The sequence below is a fragment of the Crinia signifera genome, chromosome 9, assembly GCF_055691185.1.
Source record: "Crinia signifera chromosome 9, ASM5569118v1, whole genome shotgun sequence".
In the NCBI taxonomy this organism is placed as follows: Eukaryota; Metazoa; Chordata; class Amphibia; order Anura; family Myobatrachidae; genus Crinia; species Crinia signifera.
This window is the reverse complement of record NC_139225.1, coordinates 125,901,854-125,918,545: the sequence shown is the minus strand read 5'-3', so window position 1 is coordinate 125,918,545 and position 16,692 is coordinate 125,901,854. Positions and strand designations below refer to the sequence as shown.

At 42.7% G+C, this 16,692-nt stretch overlaps 1 protein-coding gene across 1 annotated transcript in view; it reads right to left on the bottom strand.

The window, feature by feature from the left end:
* Positions 1-998, bottom strand: part of LOC146035956 (cytochrome P450 2G1-like) — a 44,039-nt gene extending 43,041 nt beyond the window's left edge. The window contains exon 1 of the mRNA XM_083159682.1: positions 765-998. Within this exon, the coding sequence (XP_083015808.1) occupies positions 765-947 (183 nt within the window). The 5' untranslated portion in view covers positions 948-998. The remainder of the gene's footprint in view (positions 1-764) is intronic.
* Between the last annotated feature and the right edge of the window lie 15,694 nt (positions 999-16,692).

The following is a 16,692-nucleotide window of genomic DNA, read 5'->3' as shown; positions in this document are numbered from 1 at the left end:
TTCCTTGCTTCTAATTACATGTGCTTTTTTCTAGTCTTCTGGAATTGCACCTGTATCTAGTAGTAAATAATGAATCTTGTTTTATGCTGTTTTGTGAAAGTGGATTTATACAAAAGAAAACACTTTGAAGTTTGCCCTGGTGGTATATTGAAATGAAAAAATAATATTTGGTTTTAGTTATTTATTATTATTTTTTTTTCAATAAAAAAAATCTCCATATTATTTCGGATAATTCAAATGACTGTATTCTGATAAATACAATGTATAATTTACTCTATAAACAAATGGCTATTAATAACTTTGGGTACTTATTGTTAGTTGGGCGCCCACTAAGCTATTTGCTTCGTTTTCTGCGGACCCTCACGGCGCTCGCTATGCTCGCTACACTTCGGGCTCAGTGGCTTGCTGCGCTCGCCACACTATATAAAATCAACTTCATGCCGACATGGATAGTGGGGGTATGAGCGTACTAACTATAGTGGGCACCCAACTAACATATAAGTACCTAACTTTGTAATGAAACTATTCAAAAAAGCGTGGAAATAGTTAAAGTCGATAGGGATAAAGTACTAGCCAATCAGGCGCGGTCTGTAGAATGACAGATGCTGATAGATTGGTACTTTATCTGTCCACTTCTTTCTCTCTAAAGTTTGAATCAGAACCACCATGGGGTAAGAAAAGATGCAGCAGTTAACTGGTTTTCGATTCATATACATTTAAGTAACTTATTATTGACAACATCAATAAGAAAATAATGAACTTACCTTACAGAGTGATTTATAGACCTCTTTGATGTTGAGTTCCAGAATGTTGCCCAGTATGGGCAGAGGGGTAGGTCCTGGTGGCAGCCTGCTGTTATTTTTCAGTTTCCAATCTTGTATTATAGTGATAAGCAGAATGACCACACAGCATATAACTAACAGAGCAGTTGCTCCTAAGAGCTCCATACTGGTTCTGTGATCTGCAGTATTGAAGCCAGTTTAAGGTTTACCAGGCTTGTTTATGAATCGAAACAATAGGTCTGCATTTGGCACAGCTCGTTCTAGGTGATACAGCGGCCAATTAGCTGTCTACCTGCCTCACAGACTAATTTACTTTGGCACCTGAGAGCTTCCATCCATTCGCTGTAGAGTTGCAATGAGTGAGAGATGAGCTGCATAAACATTACTCGCTGAGTCATCCTCCGGTATGTAAAAAGGATTACAGAGCACTTACATCACCTGTCTACACCTGCAAAAAAATTAATTTTTTAATCTAATTTTAACCACTTCATATCTTAATGCATTGGTCTGCAATTTTCTTAAATTCTCACCCTAGAATATCAGCATTTATTTCACAGCACCCAAAGGATCAAAAATTTTGTATTGATACATTTCGGAAAATTTTAAATAAATTGTGCATAGCTGCCATCTGTATGGGGCACACACATGGTTCGATGTATGCTTAGCAATGTGTGCTAAGCGAGCTAGGGTAGGTGACTTCCCTTGAGCTTCCCGGTGTCTAGATCGCCCTACACACATAGGCCCTTATTCTGATCGGTGCGGCCGGAGCCGCATATGCGGCTCTGACCGCACCAGGCGAATCCCCGCCTTCCATACGGATCGCCACGGCCGTCCGTACGCGGCCATGTGGCGATCCGCATGAATGTGTACGGGGATACGCCTCCTCCATGGTGGGAGCAGCCCCTGCATTCGATGGTCGCCGAACATCGAATGCAGGGCCGCACGCTCCACCAGGTCCCGCAACACAAGACCACACGGACACTTGTCCGTGTGAAATCTTGTATTGGGGCGGGCAGCTGACATCCGGCGATGTCAGATGCCCGCCCTGTACCCACGCGTCATAGCCTCATTAGCATGCGTACGCCCCGCGTTTGCATGGGAACGCCCATGAAACGCGGGGCGTATGCATATGCAAATGAGGCTTCGTAGCCCCTCACGCCCCTATCCACCCCCTTTGCGGCGGACAAAATACGTGTACGGCGATTTCGGCTGCACATGCGCAGAGTGGCCTCTGCACATGCGCAGACCGAAAACATCGGCGGAACGGCCGCATGCGGCCGTTACCGCTTCAATCAGAATAAGGGCCATAGTGATGTGTGATGAGCGGTCTGAGCTAAGCAGTGTTTTTTATGACTGTACTATGGTACTGTGAATGCTGGCCATACCCCAACTGTGTAAATAGTACTGTGAATGCTGCCCATACCCCAACTGTTTGTTAATGGTATAGTAACTGCTGTCCATACCCCAATGTTTTTTATGATTTTTGGGGAAAAAATACAGATCCAAAACCAAAATATACAAGGGTTAGCAAAACCAAATACAGATCCAAAACCAGAGGGAGATACAGATCCAAAACCAAAATCAGAAAAAATGTCCAGAGCACATCTCTAATTATAACCTAAGGCTGATGGCTGCATGCTTAATACAGTGACCTAAACATGATTACAGAATTGTATATTATTATTATTGTTTATTTATATTGTGCCACAAAGGTTTGGCAGTGCCTAACAATACACACATTTGCAAAAACACATACTGTACCAAATTACAGTAGAAGACAATTTAGGACAAGTACATGGTAAATATGGATACTGTAGTTACATCAGGGGACAGGACACTGAAGCAATCATTAGGGTGGCAGAGGTATATACATTCTATGAAAGGCACATGAGGAGAGAAGGCCCTGCCCGTGAGAGCTTACATTCTAAAGGGGAGGGTTACACAGACAGGTGACACAGAAGGTGAAGAACTGGGCATAAACAGAATGTTAGGATGAGAGATGGTCAGGTTTTATGTAGAGGTGAGTTGTTCGGAATTCCGTGGAATCCGAACCGCTCCGAATACAGCCCAGCTTGACGCCCCCGAGCCGTGCTCCCAAGTTTCCGGCTATATTCAGAAACCAGAGTGCGGCCGAACGTGGTTATCTTGCATGGGATTCTCACAAGATGCCAAGTCTTTAAAGGCTTGGCGTCTCAATAATTTGGCCGTGCAGGGGTCTGGGTGTATTGTGCAGAGGGGTATTGTGTAGAGGGGTGCAGTGCAGTGCAGAGGGGTGTTGTAAAGTGCAGAGGGGTTTGTGCTGTGCAGAGGGGTTTGTAGCATAGTGCAGAGGCATTTGTGCAGTGGTGTTTGTGTTGGAGTTTGTGCTTGGTTATTGTACTGGTCTTGTGTTAGGCAGGCTGTTAGTCAGTGTAGTGAGGTACAGTACACAGGCAGGCTGTCAGTCAGCTTTTCTTTTTTTTCCATTGTGGTGTGTGTGGTGTGCTGAACTGCAATCCAGTACACCACATACTACTGTCAGAATTTTTGTGTGTGATTGTTCTACCTTCATGCAGTGTTATACAAGCCCCGTCCATAAAAAAAAATCATAATATTTTTTGTGTGTACTGCACCCCAATACTATACACCATAAGTTCTGTGTGTGCTTGTTCTGAATCCACGCAGCGTAATACAAGCTACACATTACAAAAAAATAACAGTAAAAATGTAAAAAATAATTATCTTTATTGTTTGTGTACTGCACCCATACCAGTAGCGTAGCTACGTTTTGGGCGCCCCCCCGCCGTTAGGGGGGGGGGGCGCCCCCTGCCGCCCATGCAAACCCCCCCAATCCCCCGCAGCCTTACCTTTCGCGCTGGTCCCGGCGGCTCCGTTCTTCTGCTGAGGACCACCACAAAATGGCCGCCCCCATATAGCAGACAGTTTCTGTCTGCTGTATGGGGGCGGCCATTTTGTGGTGGTCCTCAGCAGAAGAAAGGAGCTGCCGGGACCAGCGAAATAGGTAAGCCTGCGAGGAATTGGGGGGAGGTGTAACTATAGCACCGCAGCCCCCGACGCCCCCATGTGCACAGTGCCCCCCCGCGGTGGCGGGGGCTGCGGTGCTATAGTTACGCCACTGACCCATACTATACTGCCTCCATGCAGTATTATACAAGCCCCGTCCATAAAAAAATACAAAAAAATTTAAAATGTTTTGCTCTTCTTTATTGTTTGTACTGCCCCCTCAATACACCATATACTATACTATCAGAAGTTCCGTGTGTGACTGTTCTGCCGCCACACAGTGTTATACAAGCTGCGCATAAAAAAAAATATATACTGTACATCTGATGTTCCACTCCCTAATTTCCCCCAACTCTAGGCTAAAAATCATGCTAGCTTCAGTTGTGAGCTACTTACCTGAAGAGAAAGGCATAAATGCATCATTCCGACGGAAGTTTCCTTCATCATCCAAAAAATGCCCTGGATTAAACTGATCGGGGTATTGAAACTGTTTCGGGTCACGTAGAACAGAACTCAGCATTGTATAGACAGTGGTGTCCTAGGAATACAGACAATGAGAAATGCATCACATCATAATTTCCACCTATTTCCCCACTGATTATGTTTTATGATTTTGTTTTACATTTAGAATTTTATATTTTAGATTAGAATGAGACTATGTGGTTATTCCAGTTTATTATACCTTTTACTTACCTATTATATGTGGGAGCCCCACATTAGATTTATTTTACAGTATCTTTTAATATTTTATTTTGTTCATTAAAAAAAAAATTGCTTTTATACAGTCTTTTTTATACTTAGTTAGGTGGAAGAACCATACAATAGTTTGTGCCTGTGAATTTAGGCAATGGTTGGTGATGCTGATAGATCATATTCCAACAGTTACTTTTATAAAGTAGTTTATAAACGGGAGGCAGATACCAATATACAGTACTGTAGCGGTTACAGACAAAATTATGTTTTTAAGTGCACATTTTTCATAAAAATCTCCAATGTTTTTCCAGTGCTGATAATAATTCAATAAACATCTTGTCAACATGAGCAAATTATAAATCATGGCAAATGGAGATAAATTATGTTCCCATTGAAACTTTATTGAAAAACAGGTTTATCACTTTTCTACGATTTTCAGGCTAATTTACATTCGACCTATTCAAGCCAAGTGCTGATTTTGATTGACTATTTTCCGCCAATGCAGATTTGACTTTAAACAAAAACAAACCTGCAAAGGTGGAGAAAATGGCCAAAATACCATCATTAAATAGTTATGTCCGGATATTTCAGCTAGTCAAAAAAATCCAGACATTATTGAATACCCCTTTTAGAATCACTATCACTAAATTAGCCCTAAATTACTTTCATAAGCAGGGGGCACAGATAGTCGCAATTCAAGAAACGCACTTCCAGAATCGTAACCCCCCCCTATTCACAGACCATAGCTATACGGCCAATGGCCCAAGTAAGAAAGCGGGAGTAGCTCTTCTTATTGCCCAACATTGTCCCTTTGTCCTAACCTCACAATATGCTGACCCTGAGGGAAGGTATCTAATTTTGACAGGCCTATTGGAGAACACTGAGATAACACTTGCCTCTTGTTATGTACCCAATACCAAACAAGTGCCTTTCTGTAAAAAGTTTCTTAGAATTCTTCACGAACGTACTAAAGGGGCCCTCCTTCTGTTGGGAGATTTCAATATGGTTCTAGATCCCACTATTGATAGATCGAGACCACTTAGGACTTCCTGCCCGAATAGACAGCAAGATTTTTCTTCACGATTCAGACATTTATTAGCAGAGTATGAGCTGTTTGATGTGTGGAGGTCCAAACACCCCTCGGTGCGAGACTACACATTTTATTCGCACGTCCATAGCTCATACTCAAGAATTGACATGGCTCTTGCTGATAAGTGGACACTTCCCTCCATTTGTAAAATTAATATTCTGCCAATCAGCTGGTCAGACCACTCCCCCATATCCCTGGTATGGAAAATAGAAAAACGTACAATCACGCCAGGTCAGTGGAGAATGAACACCCATATGCTAGTCAAGCCAGAGGCTCAGCAAGCCATACAAAACTCCTTGGACCAATATCTTGACACCAACAGCTCAAAAGACACATCCGTATTTGTACACTGGTGTGCATTAAAAGCAGTAGTGAGGGGAACGTCTATACAAATAGCCGCTAGGATAAAAAGAGAGCTCAAACAGCGCTATGCTGCAGCTGAAATGGAAGCGGACAATTTAGAAACAGCCCACAAGGCGGACCCTACAAACAAATCTCTATTTAGCAAACTTCTTGCTGCTAGAGACAAGGTTAATACCTTCTCGCTGGCAGAGGTCCAGCATAATTTACATCGTCTTAATCAAAAGTACTATACCCTTGGCAACAGAGCTGGGCGTCTCCTGGCTCGAAAACTCCGTGGTCGTAGAGCTAAAGAGCGTATCCATGCGATCCATACATCCAAAGGTGCAAAAGTTACAGACCCCACAGAGATTGCCAATGCATTTGCTGAGTATTACTCACAATTATACAATCTGAAAAATGACCCTGATACCCCACAACCGTCCCAGACGGATATTAATAATTTCTTAAATGGGCTTTCCCTTCCATCTCTAGACTCTGCAACCTGTGAAGCACTTAGTACCCCTTGGACAATTAGTGAGGTTGAAACCGCCATCGAATCCCTCCCATTAGATAAGGCACCTGGCCCTGATGGATTCCCTTCTAACTTTTATAGGAAATTTAAAAACACATTAGCCCCAACCTTGACATCAGTTTTTAATGAAGCGTCCAATTCCACCAATTTCCCCAAAGAAATGTTGGAGGCTCGTATTGTCACCATCCCCAAACCAGGTAAAGCTCCCACAGCCGTACAAAATTATCGACCCATTGCACTATTAAACGTAGATGTAAAACTATTTGCTAAGCTGATTGCCAACCGAATTTCCCCCCTCATGCCCGGCCTGGTCAATCCAGATCAGGTTGGATTCGTACTAGGCAGACAAGTGTCAGACAATACTCGCAGAGTTATTGATATTATGGAATACTGCCAGGTGCAAAAACAGGCGCTACTAGTCTTATCATTAGATGCTGAAAAAGCATTTGATAGACTACATTGGGACTACCTACAGACTACCCTGCGTCATTTTGGCTTTACAGGTAGGATACTCCAATCCATATTTGCCTTATACTCTTCCCCGTCGGCTAGGGTGTTCTCCAACGGATGTTACTCAACACAGTTCGACATAACGAATGGCACTCGGCAGGGATGCCCCCTCTCCCCCTTGATTTTTGCCCTGGCAATTGAGCCTCTGGCTGAATGTATTAGAACGCAGAATACAATTCTTGGACCTGTTATAGGAGGGGCCCCCCATAAAATAAGCTTATTCGCAGATGACGTGTTGCTGTGCTTACACGACCTAGAATCATCTCTCCCCCACCTGCACAACATCCTTGACAATTACTCAAAGATATCATACTACAAGCTTAATACCTCTAAGACTGAGGCATTCCCTCTTAACATACAAGAAACAGTAGTCAACCGTATGAAAGATAAATATAAATACACATGGAAAACTAACTCAATTAAATATTTGGGTATTAACCTGGCTAGAGATAATAACATTCTAGACCTTAACTATGGCCCACTACTGCGGGCTTTCGAAACACTCACGAAAGAATGGATGATGCACGAGGTATCCTGGGTAGGACGCATAGCGGCTGCAAAAATGGTACTTTTACCCAAGTTAATGTACCTCTTCCGTACTATCCCTCGCTCCCTCCCCACAGTGCTCTGTAATAAATTTAACAGATTAATCTCAGCGTATGTATGGAGAGGAGCAAAACCCAAAATAGCAAAAACGACTCTATCCTTCGCTAAAAGTGAGGGTGGCCTAGCGTATCCTGATTTAGAGAAATACCACTCAGCATGCATTCTAAATCAAACAAGGGACTGGTTCACACGGGACACAGCGAAACCTTGGGTGTTGATCGAAAGAGCTATCATGACTCCATTTGACCTTGCTGACTTGCTTAGATTACCACCAGCTGCTATTACATCTAATCTTAGAAAGTGTAAAGCAATTCACACTACTTTAACGACATGGCATAGATTGGTCTCCTCTAATGGTGATATTCTATTGCCCTCTCTACAATTGTCCTTACGTTCCATTGCAGCCCTAATCCCTGACTTAAATATAGACACTTGGTCTGACTTAGGACTAATGACACTACAAGACGTTCTGTCAGATGGAATTGTGGCCCCTTTCTCACACCTTCAAGTGCGATTCCACGTCCCGAAACAGGACTTCTACAAATACCTTCAAATCAGACATTGGCTCCATGACTACATTCCCAAACCCCCTGCCCAATTAGCCATACCGAAAATAATACCCTCCCTTTTGGAGTCTCGATCTACAAAAGGTGGTATCTCTCGCTGGTACCAATACTTGATCACGGAAAAGCTGGGAAATAAATTCTCTTCTCAGGTTAAATGGGAGACAGACTTACCAAATACATTCTCAGATGAAATATGGAAATCCATCTATCACTCATGTTTTAAAATCTCAAAATGTGTAAACCACGCAGAGATGTACTATAAATTAGTACATAGAGCGTATCTTACCCCAGCACGGCTAAACAAGTTCTGGCCTAGTGTCTCCTCACAATGCTGGAGGAAATGTGGAATGGTAGGTAATATCCTACATGTTTTCTGGTCTTGCCCAGTTCTTCAACCACTATGGAAAGAGATCGCACGCCTTATCACCAAGGTACTGGGTCGCGACATACCGTTAGACCCTCTTCTTGCCCTCTTCCACTACCACCCGGGTGCGTTGTCCATTAACGAGAGATACCTTATAGGCCACATTCTGATAGCTACTAAAGCATCTATAGCCCAATTTTGGAAGTCACCCGATATTCCAAACTTACAAATGATTGAAAATAAGATCCATAAACATTTTTTATTCGAGACAGCAGATGTGAACTACTCCCCCGCAGCAACATCTATACATATGAAATGGTTTGGCTGGAGCACCTACAGGGAAAAGTCAATTTGCCCTTACACATGTACCAACACTAACGCTATTGATCTATCTGTATTGCACTCTCCAATTCCCCCGTGAGGCTTGCAAATGTTAAAGACCATACCTACTGCCTTACCTTGAATGTTTGAATTTATACTTATAAAATCTTATACCTGACATGTATTTGTATATGTACATTACCTGTATCACAATTGTCTGCATAATCCTACCCCTTCTACCCTTTCCTTTTTTTTTTTTCTCCTTTATTCCATGTATATCAAAAACTTGAATAAAAATCGAATGATAAAAAAAGAATCACTATCACTAATACATACATTTTATAGGCTCATTCCTTTTGTTTTTCATCTCATAAAGTAAAATAAAAAATGTGTGATCATTGCTTTTTGTCCATACTAAGAATTAGATAACACTTAGGGGGGTATGCAATGTCGTTCGAGCTCCCGCAGCCATCTCCCGACGGGGGAGATGGCTGCGGGGCCCTATTCAATGCTGTCTTCCCCGACAGCATTGAACAGGGGTTTTGCGCAGAACGAGCCCGACATCACAAGCTGTCGGGCTTGCTCTGCCGAGAAAAGCCGGAAATAGGCGAGCTCCCGGCCGGAGCTCGTCTATTTCCGTCATCATCTCGCGGCCACGCCCCCTTCTCGCCGCTCGGCGGCCGGGACATTGAATCCCGACTGCCGAGCTCCAGGCGAGCTAACCGAGAACGGGACAGGGGCACGGCTGTCGCGCTAGCTCGACAGCCGTGCCCCTGACATTGAATACCCCCCTTAGTATAGTGATTTTTTAGTTTGTGATATTGCAACTACTTTTCAGATGATCATTTTCCAGCCTGCAAATTTTTAATAAATAGTAATAATGATTAAAATGGCATAAGAGCATATTCCCAGTATTGTAGATTTCTTGAATTTGTTGAGTTTACTGTTTGGGGGAAATTTACTAAAGGAAATTTGTAAAAAATAGGTGTATTTGTATCCAGAAATACGCTTATTTTTGACATTTACTATCCCGAAAATGCGGCAATTTGTATTCGTATTGATAGCACATCAATACGACTTCGAATTGCTGTATTTTCGGGATAGTAAATTTTAAAAATAAGTGTATTTATGGATACAAATACACCTATTTTTTTTTACAAATGTTCTTTTGTAAATTTACCCCTTTATATCTGGTAATATTCATTGATTAACCTAACTGTGTACAAGGCTTGTTGGGATGCTAAAAATACATCTGGATTTTGTTTAATAATGCGTTTCATTTGTATTGTAGTAAAGCCCATGGCTCCTGATTACTTTATATTTGGAAGACCAATCTTTTAGGGGAAATCAATTAGACATGAAAATGTACAGGGTGTGAAATTTTATGGTCGCCTTCAGGGGTTCAAGTGGGGGTGAACAGGGTGGAAATGACATCCACCACCTGTATTGTTGAGGCGGAATTAATCCAACCTCCACCGTGGCCCTGCACAGTAATTCTAAATACCATACTATAGTTTGTAGGGGGTGCCAAAAACCCTACTACTTGCACTGGCTCTGTCTAACGGGGGAGTGGTAGGAATTAGGTGGCAGAGGTAAATGAGTTCCACCACCTCTCCAGGACCAATTAAAGCCCCTGTTGCCTCTGGCTTTAACTCCCAGGGCTATTCAATTACACTCGATATATTAGCCTGTTATTGGGTGTCAACACATAGAATTCAAGATAAGTTCCCAGATCAACTGTATGTGTTAATGGGTTTGCGGCATTCGATAACAGACTGTGAATCAAGGATTTTCAGGTACTGTATGCTCAGATTTGAAAGGGAATCCCCATTAACTGCACCCTGTGGACTGCAGCTAGGGCTAATAGAATAGCCCCAGGGGATAATTAGCCCCCTGTAAATTACCATAGCTAACTGAATGCCCTCCTTCATTCCCTTGCACAGTCCATGTACCCTACATACTGTAGGTGCACAAAATATTAAATCTCAGCAATACATTAATCACAAAGTTCTTATATTGATTGTTATGAAGCAAAGGCGGAATGTACACTCAGTATATTCACCAGTATAAAACAGATAACACATGTACTGTATACATTGCTAGAAGTGTCCTCACCTTTGGAATGATAAAAGTGCACATCCTGAGTCACTTTGTGTGGAAGACCCATTGGGAGAAGGTCAATGAATCTTTGAATCTCATGGATAACAGCGTCCATGTATGGCATACGAGGGTCCTCATTACATGGGGCACGGTTTCTGCCAATGACTTCATCAATTTCATTATGGATGCGATCTGCAGAGAAAAGTAATGGATATGCTTAACTATAACCGCTTTAATAATGTACTGGAACTTTTTTTTAAAAGCTACAGTAAGCGTGATATTTACCGACGTTCCTGAACTCAGATCATAGAGCATGATTTCAGATTTCGCAGATTGAAACTGACATACTTTTTGTAGTTTTGTAAATCACAACAATTATTACAATTTGTATTGCTTGCAGGTGAGAGATTGGTTCTGATTGGCTGCCTGGTTATTACAATAACAATTACAGTGACTTAAAAGATCAATAACTTTCTTAGCTGCAACAGCTACCCATGAGTGATTGAATGTATCTAGGTGGATTTTTTAGGTTTTATATTTATGGATCAATTGGATCAAGAAAAAAATAAAGATTCCAGTTTAGTATTTACTAGGGATATTACACTATAACTACACAATAGAAGAAATGATGGGGACGATATTATAGTAAGGAGACACAATTATTTTTTGAATAAAGGGTCCAATACTTGCAGTGCATTTGTAAAAGGAGTGTCCTTGTTCTAGACCAGGCTTGAAGTCAATGAATTGGAAAACTGGATAAATCACCTTAAACCACATACCATGTGGCTTAAGCCACATAATAGTAAATCCTATTGTTTGGGGCTAAAGTCTGTATCCGGCATATAGAGATGTGTCCACATACATCTTTGTTTTATTGTGCCATGTATTGCACAATTTGGCACGCCTTGATCTCTGCAAAAGTCACGCTTTGTGATATTTGTAAAAATTTGCATCTCTAATCTATTACTTTATACAAGGTGTGTCGGGGTGATGGAGCAAAGAGTGAATATCAAACTTTCAACAAAGAGTACTTCGAAGCTGTTTTGCATCGGTTAGTTAAACGAGTACACCGTGTGTGACCGAATATGGATAAAGGCAGCTGGCTCCTACTACACGACAACGCGAGGCCCCACTGTGCTCTCAACGTAAAGCGCTTTTTGGCAAAACATGACATCATAGAGGTTAATCATCCTCCGTATTCTCCTGATTTGTCACCTCTTGACTTTTACTTGTTCCCAAAACTTAAGACTGCTCTGAAAGGGCCTCGATTTCAGGACGTAGAGGACATAAAGAAAAACGTAACCGCTCAACTTCAAAGCATATCTTCAGAGGACTACGAAGCATGTTTCCAGAATATGTACCGCCGTGCACAAAAGTGTGTGAGTGCCGGAGGTGATTATTTTGAGGACTATTAGACGTATGTTTGTTTTTTACATTCCGTTGTATTAGCCCCAGTCCTGGAATTTAATAGACACACCTTGTACAAATACTACTGCTGCAAGCAAAGATTAGAATCTATCTACTTGCTACATTTGGAAAAAGAGCTAAGCCAGTGGTTCCCAAACTGTGTGCCGTGGCTCCCTGGGGTGCCTCAGGACACTTGCAGGGGAGCCATGGGTTGGTGGTCCAGGACCAATACAAATTATTTGTGATCAATTATTTATGGACAAAACCAGTGCTGGTGGCTGCCAATCATAAAGGGCAGGATTTGCTTCTGATTGTACATATATTTTAACACATAACTGAACCTAAGAAGCACATATAAACACAATCTACTTAATTTAAAATATATTTTTCTGGGCCTAGGGGTGCTGTGGAAAAATTCTGATACTCTAGGGTGCCGTGATTCGGAAAAGATTGGGAACCCCTGAGCTAAGCCATGTTTTACATAGCAAAGATGTAGACAGATATACATTATTTTTTTTACTAAGCTCACAGCTGCTATAAAACCACTGATACACCCTTTACAATGTGTACGGGAAGAAGATAAAGCACTCTCTTTTGTTTGGGGGCACACTTGGTCTATAAAACGTTAATGTTTAATGTCTAAAACGTTTAATATTAATTATTTTAAAAGTTATCATTGGACTTATTCAGATCTGATCGCAGTACACATTAGTTCTCAAAATGTGCGCAACCATGTGCACTGCAGGTGGGGCAGATGTAAAATGTGCAGAGATAGTTACATTTGGGTGGGGTGTGTTGAAACTGAAATCTAAATTGCAGTTTAAGAATAAGCAGGATTTGCTATGCACGGAAACATAATAACTCACCCAAATGTAACTCTCCCTGCACATGTTACATCTGCCCCACCTGCAGTGCACATGGTTTTGCCCATTTTGAGAACACATTTGTACTGTGATCAGATCTCAATAAGGGCCCTTATCCCAAAACACATACCTAACATAAAAATACATACACACTGTACTGTACATAAAAATAAATTCTAAGGGCAGTATTCAATGAGAAAAGTTCTCCGTGTTTTGTGGAGAATTTGTGCTTTGTTCACCTTGGACGGAGCATTTTGCTCTCCAAAAGCGAGCAACCCTATTCAATGTGAAATATTCTCCGTCTTTCTAAGTGATTTTCGCCATCTCTCTCCGTGTAGAAATTCTCCATCTTTTGATGGAGAGCTGGAAAGTGAACTTTTAAACTAAAAGGTTTTTTTTTTTAATTTTGGTGTCAAAAAATCAGGTTTTTTTTTCTGTGAAGGGGCATGTTATTTTTATTCATGTGCTTATAGCACATGAATATATATTTAATTAAAAAAATATATTTTTTTAATTTTTTTTTTTTTTAACACAGTGCAGCCAGCAGGGGGCCGGAGCGCTCGAGCCGCTCATTAGATATTCATATATTCACTGCACCCGATCGTTAATATGCACGAACGGGTGCAGTGAATACTGGGTCCCCCGCTGGCTATAGGGGGGGGCAGCCTGTGCTGCCTGGGTCCCGGGGGGGCCCCCTACCCTCCACATATGTTCTGGGGCATCCAGGGAGACTTTAATCTCCCTGGATGCCACCGTCCCACGGCTCCCTGTCAGCTCCCTGCCGTGGACGCTCGTCCGCTGCAGGGGTTAAGACTCGCCGCGAGTGGCGGCGAGTCTTAAATACGTTGAATAGTGGGAGCAGGAGGCTCCGGAACACGGAGAGTGCATGGCGAGAGAAAAAATCTCTCGCCATGCACAGAGAATTTTCCTCATTGAATACTGGCCTAAATCTGTATTTCACAAGATTAACATCTAATGATAGTTTATATAATGGCTGATAGTCAGGGACAAACTAGTACGAAGCCATTACCAGAGATCATATCCTTGCAACACATATAAAGCATGTGGCTACATAAAAAAAAAAAATTGTAGACCGATACGGCAAAAATACTCCATTAAATAGTTCATGAGCTGTAGCTCTATCCAGAGGCAGAACTCTGGGAGGCATTGGAGTCATCTGCCGCCGGGCTCCTGCTCCCAAGGGGGCACCTCTCCTCCCCATGCAAGTATAAATCAGTTATTTAAAATCCAATGATATTGCTTCTGTGTCTGAGTTCTGAGAAATATACGTGTTATCTATCTACATTTCTATATAAATATATTTTATATAAGGTTTTATTGTGTTGTGTTGTAAATGTGTGTGTGTATGTGTGTGTGTGTGTGTGTGTGTGTGTGTGGGGGGGGGGGGGGGGGGCACCAATATATATCTTGCCTCCAGGCAACTGGATCAAACTTACGCCACTGGCTCTATGGGTCTCATTTATTTCCTTGAATGCCCCTGTGGCCTAAGATATGTGGGCATGACAACACATGCCCTGAAACAGAGGCTGCTTGAACACACGGGCAATATCAGAAATGCCAAAACAGACATCATTAAATCCAGTAACATGTAATTTTCTATTTTTTCACCAAGAAAAATCAGATAAACTAAGGGCCTTTGGTTTGGAAAAAATAAAACTGGGCATAAGAGGAGGAGACCTACGAAAGATCTACTCCAGAAAGAATGCAAATGGATCTTTAATTTGGACACAGTTAGCCCCTGGGGTCTTAACAAATACACAAATTACAGCTCATTCCTGGGATAAAGGAAAACAGGGACCAATCGCACTGGAGAAAATTTTATAATAGATTGTATGACCCCTCACTTGTGGTATGGTACAAAGTGTTGCAAATGCTAACAAGAGGGTGTGCCGCCACTGGACATTGGATATTGACAGAAAGACGGTAGACAGAGAAAGAAATGTCTCTGTGTGGCGCACCAGAGAAGAAGGATTGAATAAAATTTAGCTTTTAATTATTATTTCTAAAAAGGAGCGAAATAAAAAACACAAATTGACACATACATATACAAACATGTATTTAAAACGGGATAAGACTATCCCTACAACGTGAGACCCCACTGTCACGTGTACCTTCCAAATAGTGTTTATATTTGTAATTTTTAATGTGAAAGTTTCAGGTAAATGTATAAATTCACAATTTTGTCTGTTAAATACATGTAGGCATGGGTGGATACATATGTCTTTCTCTGAAGTTTGGGTACTCTTTACCTAGAACGGCGCCCGCGATCAGAATCGCGGGCGTCGGGGGTAAAAAATCGCGGTCATCGCGGGCATCGCGGGTAAATCGCGGGTACATCAAAATCGTGTACCCGCGATGACCGCGATTTTCCCATAGGGAACAATGTTAAAAAGCCTAATTGATCGCGATTTTAATGTAAAATGCCTCAATGCCCGCGATTTTCCCATAGGAATCAATGTTAAATGGGCTACAGAGCCCAAATAGACCCAATTAACCCTTAAATGTCACCCCAATTTTTTTACGCCACCCCACGATCCACGCCAACCCGAAGCGTGGCGAGCGCAGCGAGCCCGCGAGGGGCGGCGGTACGCGTCCTCCGACCTTTTCATGCCCTACTATCCACGTCGGCGTGGAGTTGAGAATAGAATAGTGTGGCGAGCGCAGCGAGCCACCGAGCCCGAAGCGTGGCGAGCGCAGCGAGCCCCGCGAGGGGACGCGGATACCTTCACAGGTAAACGCGTCCCTTCGCGGGCTTCACAGGTGTCGGCGTCGCCACGGACACCTGTGAAGTCCGCGAGGGGACGCGTATAACTGTGAAGGTATCCGCCTCCCCTTGCGGGGCTCGCTGCGCTCGCCACGCTTCGGGCTCGGTGGCTCGCTGCGCTCGCCACACTATTCTATTCTCAACTCCACGCCGACGTGGATAGTAGGGCATGAAAAGGTCGGAGGACGCGTACCGCCGCCCCTCGCGGGCTCGCTGCGCTCGCCACGCTTCGGGTTGGCGTGGATCGTGGGGTGGCGTCAAAAAATTGGGGTGACATTTAAGGGTTAATTGAGCCTATTTGGGCTCTGTAGCCCATTTAACATTGATTCCTATGGTAAAATCGCGGGCATTGAGGCATTGAATGCAAAATCGCGGTCAATCTGACTTTTTAACATTGTTCCCTATGGGAAAATCGCGGTGATCGCGGGCATCGCGTCGCGGCCGTTTATGTACTGCCCGCGATCCCGCGATCACCCCGATGGGCGCCGTTCTAGGTAAAGAGTACCGAAGTTTGTACCACAATTAATTTGTTGACACACAATGTGTCGATATGTCAGTAACTCTGACTATTAATCTTTATCTGTGATATATCAGGTGGTAGTAAATACTGTTCAGTCACTGGCTGTAATAACGGTTATGTAATCGGGGTTTTAATCCTCCGTAATCCTGCTGCTAAGAGATGAGATCCGAAGCAGACTGTAGTCTGTCTATCGGTATCCCGTCTGTCA